Source organism: Notamacropus eugenii, chromosome 7, assembly GCF_028372415.1.
Source record: "Notamacropus eugenii isolate mMacEug1 chromosome 7, mMacEug1.pri_v2, whole genome shotgun sequence".
Taxonomy (NCBI): Eukaryota; Metazoa; Chordata; class Mammalia; order Diprotodontia; family Macropodidae; genus Notamacropus; species Notamacropus eugenii.
Genome location: NC_092878.1, coordinates 17899258 through 17916981, shown reverse-complemented (window position 1 = coordinate 17916981; position 17724 = coordinate 17899258). Strand labels below are relative to the sequence as shown.

Below are 17724 nucleotides of genomic sequence, written 5' to 3'. Positions count from 1 at the left end.
GAAATTTTTTAAGTCCATGCATTTCAATGAAGTATTAAGTCTACCAGAAAAATTCCTCCCACACTGTGGTTGTTGCTGTGTACAAATTTCTCCTGATTCTGCTCCTTTCACTCAGCATCAGATTATATAAGTCTTTCCAGGCTTCTCTGAAGTCTTCCTGTTCATCATTTCTTATAGCACAATAGTATTCCATTACATTCGTATACCACAACTTGTTCAGCTATTCCCCAATTGATGGGCATCCCCTTGATTTCCAGTTTTGGGCCACAACAAAGAGAGCTGTTATAAATATTTTTGTACATGTGGGACCCTTTCCCATTTCTATGATCTCTTTGGGATAGAGTCCCAGAAGCGATATTGCTGGGTCAAAGGGTATGCACATTTTTGTAACCCTTTGAGCATAGTTCCAAATTGCTCTCCAGAATGGTTGGATCAGCTCACAACTCCACCAACAGTGAATTAGTGTTCCAACTCTCCCACCTCTCCCACATCTTCTCCAACATTTATCATCTTCCTGTTTTGTCATGTTAGCCAATCTGATAGGTGTGATGTGGTACCTCAGAGTTATTTTGATTTGCATCTCTCTAATCAATAGTGATTTAGAGCATTTTTTCATGTGATTAGAGATAGCTTTAATTTCTTCCTCTGAAAATTCTCTGTTCATATCCTTTGACCATTTATCAATTGGGGAATGACATGTATTCTTGTACATTTGACTCAGCTATATATCTTAGAAATGAGGCCTTTATCACAGACACTAGTTGCAAAAATTCTTTCCCAGTTTTCTACTTCCCTCCTAATCTTGGTTGCATTGGGTTTGTTTGTACAAAAACTTTTCACTTTAATGTAATCAAAATTATCGATTTTGCACTTCATAATCTTTTCTATCTCTTGTTCAGTCAAAATTTCTCCATTCTCCATAAATCTGACAAACACACTGTTTCTTGCACCCTTAATTTTTTTATAGTGTCAGTCTTTATACCTAGATCATGTATCCATTTGGACTTTATTCTTTTGTACACTGTCAGGCATTGGTCTATGCCCAGTTTCTTTTTCTTCTCATATTGCTATAGCTAACATTTCTAATACCATATTGAATCACAATGGTGATAATGGATATCCTTGCTTCACCCCTGATCTTATTGGAAATGGATCTAGCTTGTCCCTATTGCATATAATGCTTGCTGATGGTTTTAGGTAGATACTGCTTATTATTTTATGGAAAGTTCCATTTATTCCTATGCTTTCCAGTGTTTTCAATTGAAATAGGTGTTGTATATTGTCAGTAGTTTTTTCTGCATCTATTGAGATAATCATGTGATTTCTGTTAGTTTTGTTGCTGATATGATCAATAATGCTAATAGTTTTTCTAATATTGAACCAGCCCTGCATTCCTGGTATAAATCTACCTGGTTATAATGTATGATTTTGAGTTTTTTTTACCATCTCTCCCTTCCACCCATCCCAAGATAGTGTGCATTCTGATTACCCTTTCCCACAATCTGACCTTCCTTCTATCACACACCTCCCTTCTCTTATCCCCATTCCCTCTATTTTCTTGGAGGACAAGATAGATTTCTATACCCCATTGCCTATATATATTATTTCCCAGTTGCATGTAAAAACAATATTTAACATTCGTTTTTAAAGCTTTGAGTTCCAACTTCTCTCCCTTCCTCCCTCCCTGCCTCCCCACTCATGCCCACAGAGAAGGCAAGCAGTTTGATATATGTTATAGATGTGTAGTAATGCAAAAGACTCCATAAAAGTCATGTTGTGGAAGACTAGCTGTATTTCCCTCCATCCTATCCTGTCCCCCCATTTATTCTATTCTCTCTTTTGACCCTATCCCTCCTCGAAAGTATTTACTTCTAATTACCCCCACCTCCCATTTGCCCTCCCTTCTAACATCCCCCCACCTCCTGCTTATCCCCTTCTCCCCTACTTTCCTGTAGTGTAAGATAGAGTTTCATAGCAAATTGAGTATGTATGTTATTTCCTCCTTGAGCCAAATGTGATGAAAGTAAGGTTCACTTTTTCCATCTCTTCTCTCCTCTTCCCTTCCATTGAAAAAGTTTTTCTTGCCTCTTTTATATGAGAGATTATTTGCCCCCATTCTATTTTCCCTTTCTCCTCCCAATATATTCCTCTCTCACCCTTAATTTTATTTTTTTTTTGATACCATCCCTTCCAATTCAACTCACCCTGTGTCCTCTGTCTATATGTATGTGATCTGTCCAACTGCCCTAGTACTAAGAAAAGTCTCAAGAGCTATAAATATTATCTTTTCATGAAGGAATGTAAACAGTTCAACTTTAGTAAGTCCCTCATGATTTCTCTTTCCTGTTTACCTTTTCATGCTTCTCTTGATTCTTGTGTTTGAAAATAAAATTTTCTGTTCAACTCTGGTCTTTTCATCAAGAATGCTTGAAAGTTCTCTATTTCTTTGAATGACCATTTTTTCCCCTGAAGTATTATACTCAGTTTTTCTAGGTAGGTGATTCTTGGTTTTAATCCTAGTTCATTTGACTTCTGGAGTATCATATTCCAAGTCCTGTGATCCCTGCCGCCTCAGGTCTCCCCGGGGCCCTCCCGCTCTGTTGCGCTGGACATGCTGCACTCTGTGCTGTGGGCTCACCCCTGTGGAACAGATCCTTCCCATCAACCTTCCAGTCTGTACTGGGCTATGAATCTGCCACAGTCTGTCTCCTATTGGATTCTGCACCTCCAAAGTTTGGTCAGATTCTCTCCTTAGAGGTATCTAAAGGAGTTTGTTTAAGAGTTTAGGTGAGTAGTTGCTCTCACTCTGCCATCTTGGCTCTGCCCCTGGGCCAATTTTTTAATACCATCTTTCTGTATGGCAGCAAGACATGGAATACAACTGTCTCTGAAGAATTAAGTGAATATCACAGAGGTCAATGGAAAGGAGTAGAGTTGGTGAGAGCAAGCTACAACATCTAACCAAGGAGATATTATAAAGATCAGGAGATTAAAATGTTATCATTTGTATCATAGTTCTCTTCCTATCATGACCTAGTCAAAAGGTGAGAGTACAATACCCTTGCAAAGTCAGAAAGAAAGAAGCATTCTAGTATTTTAGGTACCTGCTGCAGCAAACTTAGAAGAGGACTTAGAAGAGGGAGAAGAGTTGCACAGGATGAGCCCACATTAATGAGCTGTGATCTTTACCATTAGAAGGAACTTCAAGTTCATGAGCTCACATTTCCGTTAGATACATGTGAACACACAGATATGTGTAAGTCTCAGAGTTGTCTGTGTAGAAATAACTGAGAGAGCAATGAAGTCACTGAGAGAAGAGTGTGTGTGTGTGCTCACACACACACGTATTCATCCCTGATCTCTCTTCTGAGCTCTACACTCACATCTCCAATTACCTACTGGGTATTTCAGACTAAATCTTCCACAGTTATCTAACATTTAACATGTCTAAAATAGAACCCATAATATTTCCTCCAAAACCCATTTTTCTTTTGAACTTCCTCATTTCTTTTGAAAGCACAACAATCTTTCCAGGAACCCAAGGTTATAATTTGTAATTATGGTGTCATCTTTGACTCCTTACTTTTCCCTCACTCCACATATATCTGTCCATGCCATTGCTAGCTCCACTTCTCTCCCTTTTTCTGACATGACACCATCCTAGTTAAGATGGAATCTCATCAGCTCTCACATGGACCATAACCATAACTGAGTACCCTGCTTCAAATCTCCCCCTCCTCCAATTCTTTCATACCACTGCCAATGTAATATTCCTAAATCACAAATCTGAACATATTACTACTCTACTTAGTAAGCTCCAATGGATCACCATTAACCTATAGAATCTAATAATATACGTCTACCTTTTAAAAACATTTACAACCTAGCTCAAATCTACCATTCCAAGCATGTTACATATTATTCCCCTTTATACGTTTTTCAGTCCATCCACACCTGCCTTCTTACTATTTTTACAGATGACGTTTCCTGTCCTATGTCATTGCCTTTGCACAAGCTGTCTTCCAGTCCAATAATGCATTCTTACCTCACAGAATTCCTTTCAAAGAGGAGATCAAGTACTACCCCCTATATTCGCCCTTTCCTGGGTCACACACACACACACATTCATGTATACATGTTCACATGTGCATATATTCATATGTTTATACAATCCAAATTACTTGAAAGCAGGAACTGTTTCATCTTTGTGTTCTATATGCCTTACATAATGCCTGGCATGTAATAGATGTTTAATAATTTTTTGATGAGTAGAAGGGTGGACCTACTCTAGCTCTCCCTGCATAGCCCACAAAATACCTCTAAAAAATGACTCTATACAAATTCTAGAGCAGCAGAAGCCACAAAATGACAGAGTGGAAGAGATTTCCAGCCTGAGACAACCTGGAAGGCCAGCAGGAAAGGTCTATCACACCAGGCTCAGAGTGGAGCACAGCCCAGCCTTGGCTACATGGCATGGACAGAACTGGACCAGGCTTCAGGGCACAGAATCACGGGTAGCAGCTGCGGTTCCCAGATTTTTCAACCCACAAACACCAAAGACAGCTTCAAAGATCAATAAGAAATCTCTCTCACCTGGATAAGAGGGAAGTGCTTGATGGCCCCAGACCCAGCCCCAGGGCAGTGGCAGCCATAGAGGCAACAGCATCCACTTTTAGAACCTTTGGCCTAAAGACCTTTGGGGAATCAAGCAGGTGATCTGGGTCTCAATTCTGAGTGGCGGTCCTGGAGTGAGGAAGACCCCTGGCATTATGGAGCTGGTGGTGACTGTGGAAAGGGAATCCTACTCACAGATACAGTGCAGAAAAGAGTGCTTGTGGTTGCTCACAGACAAGAGCACAGGCCAAGAGAAGAGAAAACTCCTCTCCCTTGATTGTGCCACCTTGGAGGAACTGAGAATTTACAGATCCCTAGAGTATACCCTCCACTTGACAAAGGACTCAAAAGTCAAGTAAGTAGCTGGGAAAATGCAACAAAAAGGGAAAAAATAAAACTCTAGAAGGTCACTTTCTTGGTGAACAGGTATTTTCTTCCATGCTTTTGGATGAGGAAAAATAAAGCATACCATCAGAGGAAGACATCAAAGTCAAGGCTTCTACATCCAAAACCTCCAAAAAAAAATATGCAATAGTCTCAGGCCATGGAAGCGCCCAAAAAGGATTTTGAAAATCAAGTAAGAGAGGTGGAGGAAAAATGGGGGAGAGAAATGAGAGCAATGCAAGAAAATCATGAAAAGCAAGTCAACAGTTTGCTAAAGGAGATCCAAAAAATGCTGAAGAAAGTAACACCTTTAAAAATCAGCTAACTCAAATGGCAAAAGAGATCCAAAAAGCCAATGAGAAGGATGCTTTAAAAATCAGAATTGGCCCAATGGAAAAGGAGGTTCAAAAGCTCACTGAAGAAAATAGTTCTTTAAAAATTAGAATGGAGCAGATGGAAGCTAATGACTATGAGAAACCAAGAAATTATAAAACAAAGTAAAAGAAAAAAATAGAAGACTGTGCAATATCTCATTGGAAAAGCAACTGACCTGGAAAATAGATCCAGGAGAGGTAATTTAAAGATTATTGCTCTACCTGAAAACCATGATCAAAAAAGAGCCTAGACATCATCTTCCAAGAAATTATCAAGGAAAACTGCCCTGATATTCTAGAACTAGAGGGTAAAATAGAAATGGAAAGAATTCACCAACCACCTCCTGAAAGAGATTCCAACAGGAAAACTCCTAGGAATATTTTAGCCAAATTCCAGAGTTCTCAGGTCAGGGAGAAAATATTACAAACAGCCAGAAAGAAACAATTCAAGTATTATGGAAATACAATCAGGGTAACACAGGATTTAGGAGCTTCTACACTAAGGGATCGAAGGGCTTGGAATATGATATTCCAGAGGTCAAAGGAGATAGGATTAAAACCAAGAATCACCTACCCAGCAAAACTGAGTACAGTACTGAAGAGGAAAAATGGAATTTCAATGAAATAGAGAACTTTGTTGAAAAGACCAGAGGTGAATAGAAAATTTGACTTTAAAATACAAGAATCAAGAAAAACATGAAAAGGTTAACAGGAAAGAGAAGCCTTAAGGAACTCATTAAAGTTGAACTGTTTACATTCTTACATGGAAAGATATTATTTGTAAATCATGAGACCTTCAGTATTAGAGTAGTTAGAGGGAATATATATACGTATACATATTTGTATATGTATGTAGACATTTATGGGTATGTATGTGTAGGCGTGTACATGTACATGGCTGTATGTGTGTGTGTATACACACAGACAGAGGGCACAGGATGAGCTAAATATGGAGAATACCTAAAAAAAAATAAAATTTACTGTTGAATGGAATGTCCTAGGAGTAAGCAAAAGGGAGAGGTAGAATGTAAACAATCATCTCACATAAAAGAGGGAAGAAAGAGCTTTTACAATAGAGGGGAAGAGGGGGGAGATGAAAGGAAATAATTGAGCCTTACTGTCTTGAGATTTGGCTTAAGGAGGGAGTAACACACACTCAGTTGAATATGGAAATCTATTTTACCCTGCAGGAAGGCAAGGGGAAAGAGGATAGGAGAGGGAAGATAATAGAAGGGACAGCAAATTCGTGGAAGGAATAGTCAGAAGCAAACACGATTATGGGAGGAGAGGTCAAGGGAGAGAAAGGAATAAATGGAAAGCAGGATAGGACAGAGGGAAATGTGGTTAATCTTTTATAACATAACTATTGTGGAAGTGCTTTGCATTGTTGCGGATGTATGATCTATATTGAATTGCTTGTTTTCTCAATGAGAGTTGGTAGGGAGGGAAGAGAAGGAGAGAATATGGAACTCAAAGCTTCAAGAATGAATGTCAAAAGTTGTTTTAGCATGCAACTGGAAATTAAGCTATACAGGCAATGGAGTATATAAACCTATTTTGCACTACAAAAAAATAGAGGGGAAGGGGAATGGAAGAAGGGTGGATAATAGAAGGGAGGACAGATTGGAGGAAGGGGTGGATGGGATGCATGCTGTCCTGTGATGGTGGTAGAGAGAGATGGGGAGAAAATTTTTAATTCAAATTCTTGTGGAAGTGAATGTTAAGAACTGAAAAATAAATAATGTATTAATAATTTTTGATGATTAGAAGCAATTTTATTTAATATTTTGTATTAAGGATTGTTCATTTCCCTAGGGCTTAACTGTATGCTTAAACCTCTAGTTCTCTATACCTCTGTTATTTTACTTGTAAAATGGAAATTGGAAGTGGCCATAGCTAACCAATAGTATACATTGTAATTCACTCTGAAAGAAGCAGATTACAAGCTTATTCTGAACTTACACAATCACTGTGTCAATTATTGTTGCTTTTTCAGCAACTCTGAAGGAACTTATCTCTCAGACTATGGTATGCTGGGCTCAAGAAGATCAGATCCAAGATCCAGACCTTGTTCGGATAATGTTCAATCTTCTCCGTCGGCAGTATGACAGCATTGGTGAGCTTCTGCAAGCCATGAGGAAGACTTATACAATTAGCCATGCTTCCATAGAGGATACCATCAACTTACTAGCTGCCTTGGGGCAGATTCGCTCCCTCCTCAGTGTAAGGATGGGGAAGGAAGAAGAGTTGCTTATGATTAATGGACTAGGGTATGTAACTCCCAGAGAAATATTTTGATATTCTTAAAGAATATGTTGGGGCAACAATGTGTAATTGACTACAAGGGGCTTCATTCAGTTCCTATTCAAGGGTGTTACAAATGGATAAAGAGGAGCTTATTCAGTTCCTTTTTGGAGTGTACCATCTCCAGTTGTTGTATCAAGATGTTCTTCACTGAGACCATTGAAAGGAGTTATTAGTTATTCCATATTTCCATCCTCATCTGGAATGAGAACATGCAACATAATTAGATATGTGCTAACTTAGGTAAAGAGACCCCCAAGGCAGTGACCACAGAAAGAATCACCTTCTCCTAGTGCAGGTATGTTGCTGAAAGAAATCCAAAGAGAACTTGTAGTAAAGCCAAGCAAAGCCAGGTGATGCAGTGGTGTTGGACTTGGAGTCAAAAACACCCAAGTTCCAATCCTGTGTCAGACATTAGCTATGTGTCCCTGGGCAAGTCACTTGGCCTCTGTCTGCCTCCATCTGGAGGTAAAATGGGGATCATGGCAGCATCTGTCCCACATGGTTGTTTTGAGAGTCAGATAAAATAACATATCTAAAGTGCTTTGCCAAGTGCTGGCTATCATTACCATTACTGAATTTTACTGCCTTTGGAACCTGTCGGTAGTAACTTGAGAATAGAGAAATACTCCAAATCAGAAAGTGAGGAGTGAGATCTTAGTATTCAGATTTTTTATTATTGAGGGAAGTCTTTCAAGAAACAGACTCATTTGGAGAATTTGTCAGTGAAGATAACCCCTCTATCTTTCCAAAACTATGTTTCGAACCATCAGGATCAGTTCCAAGGACACTTCCACCAGCAACAGCAAATGGTATTTGTTGTTCAGTTGTGTCTGACTTTTCCTGACCTCATTTGAGGTTTTCTTGGCAAAGATTCTAAAGTGGTTTGCTGTTTTCTTATCCATTTCATTTTACAGATGAGGAAATTAGGAAAATATGGTTAAGTGACTTGCCCAGGGTCGTAAAGCTACTAAGTGTGGGAGGCCAGATTTGAACTCATGAAGATGAGTCTTCCTGATTCCAAAGTCAGTGCTCTATGTAGTCTATTACCTAGCTGCCCAGAAAATATTGACTGCCCCTGTATTGCATAGAGTTTCATAAAATACTGATAATGAAAAGGACTTTAGAAATTATCTCATCTCCTTGTTTTACAAATGAGGAAACTAATGTTGTGAGACGTGAAATTATTTTCCCACGTTCCACTGCTAGTTAACAGAACAATCAGAGTCCAGAACCAACTCAAACCTTTGCTCATTGTACTTGGCCAATAGCTTCCAAGTGCAGTCTACACCCCAAGTCAGAGTCTACAGAAAGGTCTCCAAGGATCCTTAGGGAAAAAAGCCATAATATCCTAGCTAGACATGGCATTGGAATAGGGATCAGGGACAATTATTGATGTGTAGGGTCTGACAGAGAAGAGAGAAAATCCAAGAGCAGCCCTTCCTCCTGCCAGAGCTGTGTCTCTTACCAGCCATTGTCGTCGTCATTCTTCTGGTTTCAGAAAAGAGAGAAGGAGGGAAGAGAAACAGCAGCTCAGTACTGTCTCATCAATAATCTAAAGATTAAAGAACTGTGATTCACCCAGGCCTCTTTCTTTGTACATTTTGGTTTTTAATGTCAAATTTTGCCAAAATGCAACGTGATATAATGAAAAGAACTTGGAATCAGGAAACGTGGGCTCAGATTCCAATTCTGACTCTTACTGTATGACCTCTAGGAAATTACATTAGTGAACCTCTGTTTCATTTGTAAAGTTGGAATTGTACTTTCACTCTCACAGGTAGCTCAGTAGAATGAAATGGTTCACAGTCTTTTGTAGCTGTAAGTCTTTCAGTGAACAGAGATGCCTGGTATAGCATAACATAACAGTATTGATGGCAAAGTGAGAAAGTAAAGTTCTTTTCTACTCTTTATCCTAGGGATATAATGAATAACAAAGTTTTTTACCAGCATCCCAACCTCATGAGAGTCCTGGGCATGCATGAGACTGTAATGGAGGTGATGGTGAATGTTCTTGGAGGAGAGAAATCTCAGGTATCGTTACAAGGAGAGTTTTATCGTTATTTGCCTCATGGTATAGAGCAATGAAATGGATGTCCCCAGAATTAACACAATGTCAAGTACCCCAAGCTCTGACAAAAGCATCCCTGAGAGAATAGGGAAAGTCTAAGAAGGTGTGGTCAAGCACTCAGCTACCACTAATGTTGTGGTACATACTGATCACTGCAAAGCTTTCATTGTTATTTGAACATAAGCACCTTGTAGCATGCCCTGCTTGAGGACACACAACACAGTTAAACATAGATTGTTGTTGTGTTGTCGTTCCAGGGCTGCTTACCTCTTTCTCCTACCCCCAGTTGAACTACTGTAGTTTCTTTAGCTATTTGGTGACAGCCTTTTAGCTGTTTTCTCAGTTATTCTAACTTTACAAAAATTGAATATAACAGCGGCAGGTAGAGAACTGAATGATGCCTGGCTAAAACAGAAGTCATGTTATATATAATCGTGTACAATTGCTACTAGCCTGAGCATTTAATTCACATGCACCTCAGCAAAAATTTACTAAATGTATACCATATATAAAACACTGACATAGATAATGAAGGGTCTAGAGAATCCATGACCAGAAATATTATGGAAACCCAAAGAACTTTCTTAGGCATATCACTGTGCTAGATCAGCTTGCAATGTTTGCTTCTCTTCCTCTGTAGGCTGGTTTTCCTTAACCTCTGATTATACTCCTAGTTTAGTTTCTTGACTGTTTCAAGAGATCTGGATGATTCCAGGTCCCATTCCCCCTGGATTGTGTACATCTCCTATATGTTTTAATGAAATCAGACTCTACATCCCATTGCCTGGTGAGTGTCCTGCAGTTAGAAAGATCACCTATTATCAAGGGAATCTATTTCTCTTGTAGAAGAAAATGAGCATACAGGGTCACTCAGTACTACTCAACTTGGTTTCTCAGTAGAGTTAGACAGCCTGTACTTAGCAGAACAAGCAAATTTCCAAGACCCACATTCAGGGGTGTCAGGCTTCCAGTGATTGGTAATATTCTATACAAAATTTCTAAGGAGTGAGAAATTAAAAACCATACAGAAGCTAAACTTATCACTCTGTTTCACCTAGTTTTGTTCCATCTATCAGAAATTCAGTCTTTCTAGTACGCCCCTTAGAAAAATGCCTTACTGTTCTCTGAAGCAGTCTGTGTCAGTGTCAGCCTCCTGGGATTAGTAACTTGTTCATTCTTGAAGTACTTCATCCTTAACTTAAAAGGGGAAGATCAAGGCCCAGTCAGCTATTCTGGTCTTCCAAAGGCCCTGTGAGAAAAACTAGTGAACCCAGACCTAAAACCCACAATCAATAAACATTTGAGTTTTACAAAACTTTACAAAAAACAATACAAAAGCTCCCAGTTAGAAGAGTATAATGTATGGCATATAAAAGTATAAGTGCTCAAGTCAGTGTCTTTGGAAATATGAGATTAATGATATACCTCAAGCAAAAGCAATTAATACAAGACCAGTTATAGACAATTGCGGATTTTCACAGTATATATTCTAAGTACCATAATTATTTAACAGAAGGGTATATTTTATTATTGCAAAGGCCTCATGAGTCAGTAAAAGGCATAGTACTTAGTGAATAGCTTGTTAATTTTCACAACCTTTATCCTGATGCCTGATGTTCTTGAATATGAGCACAATTACTTACCACCTTTTCTCCTACTTTCCCTGAAACTCCCTTTAGAACACCCTCATGCATTATTTCTATCTAGGAAAAACACGCCAGCTATATTGTATCACGTCATGTTTGGGGAATAAGAGGGCAGGTGGACTCGACAAAGAATGTTTGGTTTGGATTTGCTTTGAAGAGAAAATGCTTCTAAAAACTATATTTAACTCTCAGCTCTAAAATCCCTCATCTGGATAAACAGCTTCCCCGATTCTCCATGGGGTGGTTGTATACCAAAGGGAAGGGATGAGAATAAGCTACTTTCTGCTTGTAAGAGCTATTTCTTAGATTATTTCTGGTCAGTGTTTTATGGGCAGATTTGGTGACAGCCTGTAGCAGATACTGATTAATTCTTTTTTTTTTTTTGATTCACTTTTCAGATTGCTTTTCCAAAGATGGTTGCTAGCTGTTGCCGATTCCTTTGCTATTTTTGCCGAATTAGCAGACAAAATCAAAAAGCCATGTTTGAACATCTAAGCTACCTACTTGAAAATAGCAGCGTTGGCCTAGGTATGTAATATCAGAGCTTCGGATTTTGTTGTAGAAGCAATAAATTTATGATATGTCTTGTATTTTTTAAAGGAGAGATTATTCATGATCTAAAAGAAAATATAAATGTATCCTTTCTTTTCCTGTTTGTATGTGCACTTTTTACTTCCTATTCAAACATGATGTTACTGATGCTACAGATTATTTTTCTAGAATTGGAGATTGATCTGCATCGATGCATTCTTCCTATTTCAATCCATCCACCTTGAGACCAATGACACATGTCTTAGGAGTTATCCAGTCAGGACAGTACATGTATGGCAGGCCCTATTCCACTGATTGAAGCATAATGATAACAATGACAGCGTGAAAAATTCAATCTGTTGACAAGATAGCCTTTTCTCTCTTCCATGGTCGTGGAAGACATTTCCGTCCTCATCTTGCAAGCTTACAAAATGTATGTTATTAGTTATTAGTCGTACTGGAATAGAGAGGGTATGAGGAGACCTTGGTAAATCCATTACTTCTACTGGAAAATAATGTCTCAAACAATTTTCACATATAAATGATAGCATATTTTTATTTGTTTTGTATATTTCATTATTTTAAGAACATATAATTTCATTGGTGTAGGAACTTCTATAAACACAGATGATAACCCACTAATAATACCTTAACAGATGGTCTTCATGAGTTACTGTGGTTCATCCACCATCATCACTTCTGCTGAAAGAGCTTCTCCAAACTTAGCTGGACAGGTCCTTGAATGACAGATGTACAGTCTATTAATGATCTTTATTTGGAACCTTTTCAGTGTAGTGGGACCTGCCAAAGTTTATGCTCCACTGGCACAACCTCTGAGGGATTGCTTCCATAAGATGATATAAATAAAATTTATTAATTGCATATACATGTACATGACTGTTGATATGTATGTAATTCAAATTTCTGTTTACCAAATGCATTAATTCAATATTAATTAATCAAATTACTCAAAATTAATTCAAATAAATTTTCTTCCTAAGACCCCACTTCCCTGTGCTATTTTGCAACATGATTTTATCTGACATTACTTACTAAAGACAGAAATTATCTTCTCATTTATTTCAGCCTGATAATAAAGCAAAACAATCCAGACTTGGGGAGATTTTAAAAGTGGAAAGCAACATCATTCTCCCAGATTAAGTAGGACTTATGGGTCAAATGATATGTTAGGATATAGGATACTTGATTACTACCATTCTCCTACTGTACCAAGATTGACATCTCCATTTCTCAGTTTCTGCATCTGTAAAATGGGGGTAAAATGGTGGTCACTGAATGGGATTTCTATGACATTTCCTGCTAAGGAGAAAAGAAAACTTTAAACAGTGGGGACCCTCTATATCAGTAGAAGCGTTCTTCTATACGACGATGGAATCATACATTTCCCCATATTCAACTGAAGCCGATGAAAAGGAAAAAAAGAGCTGATCCTCCATGTCCTGATTTTGGCCTATTTTAGCCTCCAAAATCCTGTTCCCATTGCCGTTCTTAGACAAGTGGAGGATGACTCCTGTGGGTATGAAATAGACCATTAACCTAGATTGCAATCTGACTATTATCCTCCACCTACAGAAGCCATGAAGACAATGTTGTGTTGTTTCTCTTTCCCTGTGTTTTTCTGCAGCCTCGCCAGCAATGAGGGGTTCTACCCCACTTGATGTGGCAGCTTCATCAGTCATGGACAACAATGAATTGGCGCTGGGCTTGGAGGAGCCAGACCTTGAGAAGGTAATCACTCTTATATTATAATGTGATTTATGCAGCAAAAGCAAGGAATATACAAGTTAAAATCCTGGAGCAGGGGAATGTTTTCTCTTTTGTCTTTGTATCCTAAGCACTTAGCACATAGTAAGCATTTATTAAATATTCAGTATGTATGAATGAATGTAAAAGTCAACTGAAAAGAGTTTGTATCAGAAAGCAATGTATCTAAGTAGTCTCAAAAGAAAAATGTGATAGTATTGATGTAATAGTGTTATGGTAATTCTGACTCAATATTATTTTTCTAAGTGCACATATCATAAATATTGGTGTATCTGTATACATAAATCTATTCAACAAGCACTTATTACATACCTATTTGGGTAAACAACACTGAGCTATCAACTAAGAAATGATAAGAAATTATCTGCTCTCAAAGAATTTGTAAACTAATATAGGGAAGGTTAGACAAATATTTTTATTCAGAATAAATATATGAAGAACATATGCCTATATAAACGTGATTTATGTTTGCACAGAAATATGGCACTGACGTTCGTGTGTTTTAAGTTATTTTTCATCTGATGTAAACGATATTGCAGAGATATAGTCATGTCCTTTCCCCCTTCTCCTCTTGTGACTAGGAGCATTTGCTGAAGGGCTAACTAGGTACAGTCTTTGGCTACAAGATTAAACTAGTGATCTTGGTTTCATTAGTACCATGCTGTCTTCTCTGGCTAGTGTACTTTTGCTACAAATAACAAATATTGAATTTCCAACTTTAAACAGAAATTATGGAAGGGGATGGGGCTAGGAATCCAATTAATTCATTTTAAGAAAATAATTGACCCATGGATCAGCTTTCCCCTCCTTTTAAAGTGACAGATATAGGCTCTTGGCTAGGAAGAAAGAGGAATTTGGATAGTAAGGGCAATATGTAAAAGGCAAGTCCTCTAGACTTTATATCTAGAGAGGTAAATAACCTATTTTGACTCAGATTTTTATGAAAGTTCCTACAACTAATGTATATTATTTATTCTTTACAAGCTGTACTTTCTCAAAAGATTTAACTTTAGTCAAACTCTACTGTACATAAATCTAAAAGGAAATCAGTAACTTAGATTTTTCTGATTACCAGTAGTGCTAGTAGAGAGGTAACAATACATGTTTCCCCTTCTCACCTGAAAAAAGCGTTAGTAATGGATCTTTAAATAAGGTATTTATTACAGATATGATATATTGCCCATACCCTCAATTTAGCTTTTGAAATGACACTGTGACAAAAAAATCAGAAAATTTTTATAAAGGCAACTCCTTGGAAAATATATGTTGGAAACCCTGGGACTTCCACACTCCTGCAGTAATTCATAATAGTTCCATGATGGCATTCTTACATGGGTTCTGGTTAAGGATGATACTCACTTTCCCAGTCACTAGTGGAGTGAAAGACTATGTGCTTGTTACCATGCCTTTTAGCAATGTTTTCAGATGGCTTCAATGAGATAAAAAATGACATGTAGGTTAGTATGATAGTAAATTATTTCACTTGAGAAGAAGTTTGTGCTAGACTTACAGTGCAGCCTCTGAAGCTGAGATGCAAGAGGATGGACCAATTCTTTGTCACTTTTGGCCTAACAATTAACACCAAGAAACCAGAGGTTTTCCATTAGCCAGCACCAGATCATCCATATGTGGAACCATCAGTTATGGTAAATGGAGAAATTTTAAATACTGTGAATAAGTTCACCTGCCTTGGCAGCATATCTTCCAGAGATATACACATTGATGGTGAAGTTGACACATGCACTGCCAGAGCAAGCTCAGTGTTTGGGAGACTCCAAAGGAAAGTGTGGGAAAGAAAAGGTATTAAGCTGCCTACCAAACTGAAAATCTACAGAGCTGTTTTGCTCACCTCATTGTTGTATGCCTGTGAAACCTGGACAATATACCAGCACCATTCCAGGAAACTGAATCACTTCCATTTGAATTGTCTTAGGAAGATTCTGAGGATCACATGGCAGGGTAAGGTACCACACATACACTGAGGTTCTTTCTGAAGCTGAATTCTGTGCATTCATACTCTGCTGAAGAGAGTGCAACTCTGATGGGCTGGCCACATTTTTTGAATGCCAAACATACGTTTACCTAAAATACTATTTTGTAGAGAACTCACTTAAGGTAGGTTTTTACACAGAGGTCAGAAGAAGTGATTAAGGACAGAATCAAGTTCTCTGAAGAACTCTGGAATTGATTGTGAGACTTGGGAAACACTGGCACAGGACCACCCTGCATGGCATACCCACGTCAAAGAAGGTTCTTTGATTCATGAGCAAGCAGAACTGCAGTAGCTCAAAAAACATGAGATGTACAAGTTTAGAGACATCTCCACTCCAAATGTTCATATGGACTATTTGTGCCCCACCTGTGGTAGAGCCTTCCAAGCTCATATTGGTTTGATCAGCCACAGTCAAACACACTGTACCTTGACCCCAAAATAGTGATATCATTTTGGTCCTCTTCAAGCACTGAATACAACAACCACTCAACCAGTACCTTAGGGAAAAATATGGATTTGCTTGAGTTGAAAATGAAAATCTGGAATAGGATCAGCTGTAGCTGGTAGCCATAGAAGCTACCTGGCACCATAGGAGTGGGTAGTTGAGGCTGTATTTCAAATTGCATCATACCTCCTTAAGTGCTAACAGGAGTCAGCCTTGCAAAACGTTTTGGACTTGGAGTCTGAAGATGGTTTTGAATTAAGACTTTATCTTAATTCTTGACCTGTGACCTTAGGAAAGTCATCTAATCTTTTTGGGCTCAATTTCGTTATTATTATTATTTTGTGAGACAATCTGAATTAAGTGACTTGCACAGGGTCACACAGCTAGTAAGTATCAGGTGTCTGAGGCCAGATTTGAATTCAGGCCCTCCTGATTCCAGGGCCAGTGCTCTATCCACTGCACCACCTATCTAGCTGCCCCAGTTTCCTCATTATTAAAATAAGGAAATTGGATCATAGTATTGTCACTTCAAACTATGGGCATTTAGTAACTGTGATGGCATGAATCTTCATCAGCTGAGTAACTCAGTTTCACTATAGTCCCTTGACAAGTCTTCCCTGGAAGGGCATTCCAAGGAACGAGAACATGGTGCTCTTGCTGATCATAAGGAAAAAGTAAAGGCAGGTTAGGATGAGACTGCTTGAAAAAGGAACCGGATGACTTACTAGCAGCCTCTAGAGTTAACTTACACTTTAGTAATTTTTTTCATGGTGTTGGTAAGGGATCAGAAGAAGCCTGGGAAATGCCTAGAAAACTAGCAAGTTTTATGATGACTTTTTATTTTCCTTTTGGTGGGAATCTTGACAGGAAAAATAGTTGGGAAGGGGAGTTAAGAAGTCCTCTCTATAATGTTATGCCATGTTTTTGTTTTTCTTGCAATAAAGTCTATTATTTTGTTCCTTTCCTCCCAAAAGAGTTTAGTCAGAATTGTAATAATGTCTTTATGACAAGCAAAGGCATAGCGTCTAAAATATCCACAATCCCAAATCTGAGATTCTGTGGATATGTTCTCAGTAACTGAAGCTTCTATTAAGTTATAAGAGCACATAGGCTGATATGTTCTACAAACCTACTTGGTCTGTTTCTTATATTGCAAACAGAGAATGGTACAGACTTTAATGAATGACTGATGTCAATGAAGAAACAGAGTGGGTAAGTTTGTGAATCAGCTACGATGTCATCATGACATAAACAGCTCCAGAATCCCTTATAGAGCCCCTCAGAGCAAGCTCCTTTAGGTTCCATTAAAAAATAATTGAGCTTCTATATATTATTGTACAGAATCTCTCTTCTTACCTAGTCCTACTTCCTTAGAACCGGAGGGAGACTTGGAAACTGATTACTGAATAAACAGCTATCTATTATATTTCCTTTCAAGAACTGAATATTGATGATATTGTGATGCAAGGTAATTGAAAGCATCTATTTCTTGATTAGTAATCTATTTCTTGATTAGTAATAGTTTTTTTTGGAAATAAAAATAGTTTGATTAAAGCATATTGAATTTCACATCTAGA

General features: G+C 38.2%; 1 protein-coding gene across 7 annotated transcripts in view; it reads left to right on the top strand.

Annotated features, from left to right (window-relative positions):
- Positions 1-17724, top strand: part of RYR3 (ryanodine receptor 3) — a 750252-nt gene that overhangs the window by 518141 nt on the left and 214387 nt on the right. For all 7 annotated transcript variants that reach the window (XM_072625274.1, XM_072625277.1, XM_072625272.1 and 4 more), the window contains exons 39-42: positions 7369-7642; positions 9596-9710; positions 11792-11921; positions 13570-13673. In XM_072625274.1, coding sequence (XP_072481375.1) covers positions 7369-7642; positions 9596-9710; positions 11792-11921; positions 13570-13673 — 623 coding nt within the window. The remainder of the gene's footprint in view (positions 1-7368; positions 7643-9595; positions 9711-11791; positions 11922-13569; positions 13674-17724) is intronic.